General features: G+C 48.7%; 1 protein-coding gene across 1 annotated transcript; it reads left to right on the forward strand.

Moving 5' to 3' along the window:
• Positions 1-836: 836 nt before the first annotated feature.
• LOC103650987 (GABA transporter 1) lies at positions 837-6,240 on the forward strand. Its single transcript, XM_008676585.4, has 6 exons — positions 837-1,217; positions 2,858-3,088; positions 4,513-4,610; positions 4,743-4,929; positions 5,006-5,136; positions 5,258-6,240. The coding sequence occupies exons 1-6, from the start codon at positions 1,100-1,102 to the stop codon at positions 5,870-5,872; spliced, it is 1,380 nt and encodes a 459-aa protein (XP_008674807.1). The 5' UTR covers positions 837-1,099; the 3' UTR covers positions 5,873-6,240.
• The last annotated feature ends 470 nt before the right edge of the window (positions 6,241-6,710 follow it).

Raw genomic sequence — 6,710 nt, forward strand, 5'->3', positions numbered from 1 at the left:
TTGCAACTTATGATGGCATGTTACCGTGATTATATTTGCATATCGTGTTAGCGTGTAGTACATGTAACTAATTACAATTACAACTTTTTTATCTGGTAAAAATACATTTTGATTGTACGCTTTTTTTGTGTTAGCCGCCATTACAACATATCACAATTATGTGTTGGTACATGAATAACACAAAATCAAAGTTAGGGTGACGTGTTCATTATATGACTTGTTCAATGGTTATACTTTGTGTACTATCTAACCAATTCATTACAAATATATCGTACCATTTGATATTTGGAATAATTGTCAATATAGAGATTTTAAACATGACTTGTAATTTGTAAATAAAAAGTCTCGAAACATATTTCTCAATAAAATGTTTCCTTGATGTAATGGATCGATCGGTGGCCGGCGCGGGGCCGCGTTCGTCAGCGGACGGCGGAGTGCGGACTGCCGGCTTCAGGACATCGCACGGGGCTGCGGACGTGCTCGCGGCTGGAATTGCATGTTTCGTGTTATAGCCGATGATCCACGGACCACGGAAAAAGGAAGGGCCTCGCAGCTTGGAAAAGGTAGGATTTTTTTTTAGAAAAAAACAAGGAGTTTAGATTTATTTAAGGTAATACTTCCTAGCAAACAAAGCGAATACCGTGACATTGCCCTCGTATAGTCGTATTCTCTCCGGTCGAATCCTCTGTACGAGGACGTAGTTGTAGATGAGCCATTGACGACGTGTAGTATTTGTTTAGATTTGGCTCCGTATGTCACTGGCCGGACTGCAGAGAATATGTTTTTCTCTTGCTGTCATCATTTATTTATGGTTGCGGCACGCAGCAGCCTGGGCAGCCTAGCCCTTTCGTTCGCACTCGATACATTTCGCGTCAGCCCTCGGGTGGTCAGTCCATATAGCTAAGCCGCCTACCTCCCGCGAGCTCTGCGATATATATGCAAACCCAGCTTGCCGATACAGCGCACGCAACCGCCGGGGGTCGTCTCAGCCAGTCCCAGCTAGCTCCACACCGTGCAGCTCGGCCGGCAAAAACTAGCTAAGCTAGCAAGTAGCCACCGTTTCGTTCCAGGCTCCAGCCTAGGGGCGCGCGACGACGACATGGGGTTGGGAGCTGTTGCTGCGACCCGGGAGGATGAGGAGGCGAAGATGGAGGCCGGCGGCGACACCGCTGGCCAGAAGCTCGACGCCGGCGCGCTCTTCGTGCTCCAGTCCAAAGGTGATTTGCCGCGGCGCTTCTTTTGCTCCCGATCGCCATGCATATCTTTCCGTGTTGTTATGTTTCTTGAGCACGAACAAGCTTCAACGGCGGTGGACGTCGGGGGCGGTTGTGTTTTTTCCCCTTGCTGCAAGTAAAGTAACAAGCATAATAGCTGGAGGTTATTGCTAAACACGACCTTAGCTCAGAGCTTCTGCTTCGATCCATCTGGACATGATTGCGGTCCTAATTACTAAGAACTAGTCAGTAGTGAACCCACGCGGCACGGTTGCATGCCGCAGCTACCTGTACGCGCTGTTGGCAAGATGAGAGAGAGAGAGAGATGGAGAAGACGGCGATTCAGCAATTTCCCTTTTAAATAAAAAAGAAAAGAGAAGCAGAGGAAACTTCATTGATTGAATGGTGCCTGGCAGATGCCCTGAACAGCTGATGCTACTGTTCCTCCTCTGACCACAGACCGCCTCCTGATCAACAAGAGCTCGCGGAGAGTGAATGCATGTCTCAATGCGCTTGCCAATCTACCTTGGCCCTGGCCGTCCAAGTTTCCGCTTTCACAGTTTCACTTCACGGTAGTGGTCCATCCCACTCCATGGTCATGGCTGCACGTATCGCCTGGTACTCTGCAACCGAGAAAGAAGAGACAAAGCAAGGTGTACTTGCGGTGTCCCTCCGATCCGGTCCCTGCCTGGGGATGGGGGTTCCCTGCCGGCTGCCGCCGCGATGAGTCATGGAATGCTACAGCCTCAACATGTGGTGCCGACCATTTCATCTTTTATTTTATTTAGACCGCTCTTTTTTTTATCCTCGTACAATTAGCCAGCAAATAATTAACTAGCAACAATTAACCATGGTACGTTTAGAGCCTTAGCTAATAGATGTCTTTTTTTATTTATATGATCTATTAGTATCTATTAGCAAGATCAAATGCAAGCAATTTGTTAGCCTTCCGGCTAACAATTAACCAATTTATTAGTCAGTCTATTCGAAAGTTAAGTTGCTAAAATTAGTCGGTAAACTGTTTGTCACATAGATCCAACCATGCCCTTAAAAACACGAGGACCATCAGCCTCGTTGACTTGTAAGCATCATGCGCCCATGTTGCACACACACTCGACGAGCAATAATTGTGGCAGAAAATAGGTCGGGAGCCCAGGAGGAGGTTGGCAATATGCGTTAGGCCCGCTCATCAGCGCTTAATCATGCTCGCTGCACTTCGAAGAGGAAAATCTTTAAGAGCGAATCAAGTGCAGATATGCACAGGTCGAGTTGCTTGCCGCGACGATGAGGTATACACTTGACGAAGCAGGTTTCCATTTCCCCCGAAGTCTCATCTTTTGACTAGGCGCGTCACCGATTCGGTATCTGCTGCTTTTCTGGATCTTGACGAGTCCTGGTAAGGGGTGACGTGCACATTTGGAAATCAGGCGCACGTGTCGGTTCAAAGATGATTTTTTTTTCATATGTAATTATGCATACGCTTTTTTATGCGGTATATGTGTATACACGTCTGGACGTGTGATAGGCTGATAGCAGTATAGCACACGCGTACTTGACGGAAGCACCATCCAGATATTCATACGGGGGTGGGGAGGATTTTTTGAATTTTTATGCAGTGGTTAAAATTTGAAGCTTTGGTGCAGGTTCGTGGCTGCACTGCGGGTACCACTTGACGACGTCGATCGTGGCCCCGGCGCTGCTGAGCCTGCCGTTCGCGTTCGCGTCGCTGGGGTGGGCGGCGGGGACGATCTGCCTCGTCATCGCCGCGGCCGTCACCTTCTACTCCTACAACCTCATCTCGCTCGTCCTGGAGCACCACGCGCGGCAGGGCCGCCGGCAGCTCCGCTTCAGGGACATGGCCACGGACATACTAGGTCAGCTTTTTAACTCTACTACTTCTATCTACTACCACTGCATGCCCAGAATGCCACTTCTCCGTGTCGCACATCGGATTCAATTCGAGTATTGTAACAGGCAGCTGCATGAAGCCTGTCAATGGAAGCCGTTAATTGAGTGACAAGTACGGGTTGGGACGAATAATGTATGATCACGAGACTGCGATAGACTGACCGTAGACTGTCATTGTCGCCGCGCCCATTGGCGGCCAGAATTCTAGGGTCCAGCTAAGATGCAAATTGACAGTCACAAGATAGCATTGGTCGTTGATAGTTGCACTTAGCGACGTGCCGACCAAAGGACGAATGCGGCATCAAGGAGCGAGTAGCAAAATTGCACACACACAAAAGCGAGTAGCATTGGGCTAGTTTGGAAACCCCAATTTCTCACGGGATTCTCATTTTCCCAAGAGAAATTAGTTCATTTTTCCTTGGGAAAATGAGAATCCCGTGGGAAATTGGGGTTTCCAAACTAGGCCTAATAAGCTAGCAGATAGGGCAACGGTGCTCGTAGCCGACTAGACTACAGTTCATGCATACACAGTACAGGGAGGCGCAGACTTTCTATACGAGGCACTCACGCAGCAGCGCTAAATACGTAGTGCATCTCTAGATCCGTTTCTTACTACCAATCGTCCTGCCCCGTGATACTTCCAAGCACGTGGTCAACGACTAGGACAGCAGTTCGGTCAAGGAAAGGTAGAGGCGGCAGTCTCCTGTCGGCACAGCGGCTTCCAATAATTGACGAGCCTAGTAGATGTGGCCAGCAAGCCAAAATACTAGTAGTACGTACGTAGATAAACGCCAGGACGTGGACATCACAGAAAACTCAAACTGTTTCCACGAGACAGGGGCACGTTCTATGGGCGCATGGAACGTAGTAGGCCAAAGCTTCTCTACTGACAGTTTTGTCCGGGGTCCCATGGAACGTACCACTTCAGAGCTGAGATCTTCAGTCGTTGGAGGATGAGAGATTTGCAGCGGAAAACCAGCACTGACTTGACTTTTTCAAACCTGGAAGCATCTCTACGTGCCATCAGATAGGACGACCAGTCAGTAGTGCCAGATATACGTGTTGGGAGAAGAAAAAATATCACCAGTCGATCGCCAGAAATCAAACACGTAGGGGGTGTTAATCACTCCATCAAAAATGTGGTGGTGCATCATGGATCCATTCCTTAAATTTGGTGGGATGACCTCATTCCTCATATTAATACTAACTAACTATAAGAAATGAGGTGATGATGGATCAACTCATTCCATTCCACAAACCAAACAAAAAAAAGTGAGGAGTAAGAAGATGATGGACTAGCTCATTCCTCAAACCAAACAGTCTAGTAAGCTTTTCGGCGAAACCCGTTCAGTCACTGACATCCGATGAACTCTAATTATGCTGAATGAAGGTCCTGGATGGGGCAAATACTATATTGGGCCGATCCAGTTCCTGGTGTGTTTCGGAGCAGTCGTCGGGTGCACTCTCCTGGCCGGACAGAGCATGAAGGTACGTACCGCTCCAACTCTACTCACGTCGTCACAGCAAGCTCTGGAGAATGGGGTGAACATCCACAGAGCACGTACGTGATCGAGCATGACTCATCCGCGTCGTCATGCGTTCCTGCTGCTCCAATTCCAGGCAATCTACCTGCTAGCCAACCCCGGCGGCACGATCAAGCTGTACGTGTTCGTGGCCATCTTCGGCGTCTTCATGATGATCCTGGCGCAGCTGCCGTCCTTCCACTCGCTCCGCCACGTCAACCTCGTCTCCCTGCTGCTCTGCCTCGCCTACAGCTTCTGCGCCGTCGCCGGCTCCATATACCTAGGTACTGATAGTTCCCGGACCAGCAGTTCATCAGCTAGACCAAAGGACTACTCCATCTCAGGTAACATGCATGACAGGAAACTCCGATAAGGCGCCCCCAAAGGACTACTCCATCTCAGGTGACGCCCAGAACCGTGTGTTCGGCGTCTTCAACGCCATCGCTATCATCGCCACCACGTATGGCAACGGCATCATCCCAGAGATACAGGTGCCCATGCCCTGATCATCCCTAGCTATATAGCCTCTGGTCGCAGTCGTAACAGCTTTCGGTAACGATGGTCGACTTTGCCATGTAAAAATTAATTGTAATGTGTGCCCTGCCCCCTCAGGCAACAGTGGCGGCGCCGGTGACGGGGAAGATGTTCCGGGGGCTGTGCCTGTGCTACGCGGTGGTGGTCACGACCTTCTTCAGCGTGGCCATCTCGGGGTACTGGGCGGTCGGCAACCAGGCGCAGGGCATCCTGCTGAGCAACTTCATGGTGGACGGCGCGGCCGTGATCCCCAAGGGCCTCCTCCTCGTCACCCAGCTCTTCACGCTGCTGCAGCTCTCGGCGGTGGGCGTGGTGTACCTGCAGCCCACCAACGAGGTCCTGGAGGGCCTCTTCTCGGACGCCAAGCAGGGTCAGTACGCGGCGCGGAACGTGGTGCCGCGCCTCGTGTCGCGCACGGTGGCCGTCGCGCTGGCCACCACCGTCGCGGCCATGCTGCCCTTCTTCGGGGACATGAACTCGCTCATCGGCGCCTTCGGTTTCCTGCCGCTCGACTTCGCCGTGCCAGCTCTCTTCTACAACGTCACCTTCAAGCCGTCCAAGAAGGGATTCGTGTTCTGGCTCAACAAGACTATCGCCGTCGTCTTCTCGGGGCTCGCCGTCATCGCGTCCGTCGCGGCGGTGCGGCAGATTGCCTTGGACGCCAAAACTTACAAGCTTTTCGCCAACGTGTGAGGAGAGCCCAAACTCAAGCAACTACAAACGCCCTAGATGTTTTTGTGGTGAGCGTTTTGTGGTGGTGTACGATCTACGATGGTACGAACACGCGAAAAAAAGTGTTTTCCTGCTTGGCTAAGTAAGCTAAGAACTAGTATAATACCCCGACGGCATACGAATCATATTTCTAAAAAAATCTATATATTAAAGCTGGGCGCTAAGGGTATGTTTGTTTCCGCTTATAGATTATATAATCTGGATTATAATCTAAATTATATAATATAGATTATAATCTAGATATATTATAATCTATATGTAGTTGTTTGGTAGTTTAGATTATATAAATGTAGATTATTTATAAAGACAACAATATCCTTGTTTATTTATTTGAGGTGAGAAAAGAAGGATGTCATATATTGTAATTTATATTTATATAACCATGGGTAGTGGGTCTTTTGCCAAAATAATCTCAAATAAGCTAGACTTGAGGAGATTATGAGATTATCATAATCTGGACTTTATATTATATAATCTGAACCCATAATCTAGTTGTTTGTTTACCTATTGAATTATTTGCGCTGGATTATATAATCCGAAACAAACAGGGCCTAAGGGCCTGGCCTGTTTGTTTACCCCCAGATTATATAATCTGGATTAAATAATCCTAAGAGGCAAACAGTCCAGCTTATTTGCCGAGATTATATAATCTAACCCCTTGGATTATGATAATCCATAAGCAAGTGAGGAGGTGCTTATTTCAGATTATTTTTTTCCCACTTCCCCACTACCCTTTCAAGTTTCCTAGAAATTACCCACCATTGCCATTATAATCCACCGAATCGTTTTTGCGCCTATT

The sequence above is a fragment of the Zea mays genome, chromosome 3, assembly GCF_902167145.1.
Source record: "Zea mays cultivar B73 chromosome 3, Zm-B73-REFERENCE-NAM-5.0, whole genome shotgun sequence".
NCBI lineage: Eukaryota > Viridiplantae > Streptophyta > Magnoliopsida > Poales > Poaceae > Zea > Zea mays.

Bases quoted from the DNA above. Each gene is read 5' to 3' on its own strand.
- LOC103650987 (XM_008676585.4), top strand. From the start codon at position 1,100: ATGGGGTTGGGAGCTGTTGCTGCGACCCGGGAGGATGAGGAGGCGAAG. The intron at 1,218-2,857 runs GTGATTTGCCGC...GCTTTGGTGCAG, and splicing joins CTTCGTGCTCCAGTCCAAAG to GTTCGTGGCTGCACTGCGGG. The intron at 3,089-4,512 runs GTCAGCTTTTTA...TGCTGAATGAAG, and splicing joins CATGGCCACGGACATACTAG to GTCCTGGATGGGGCAAATAC.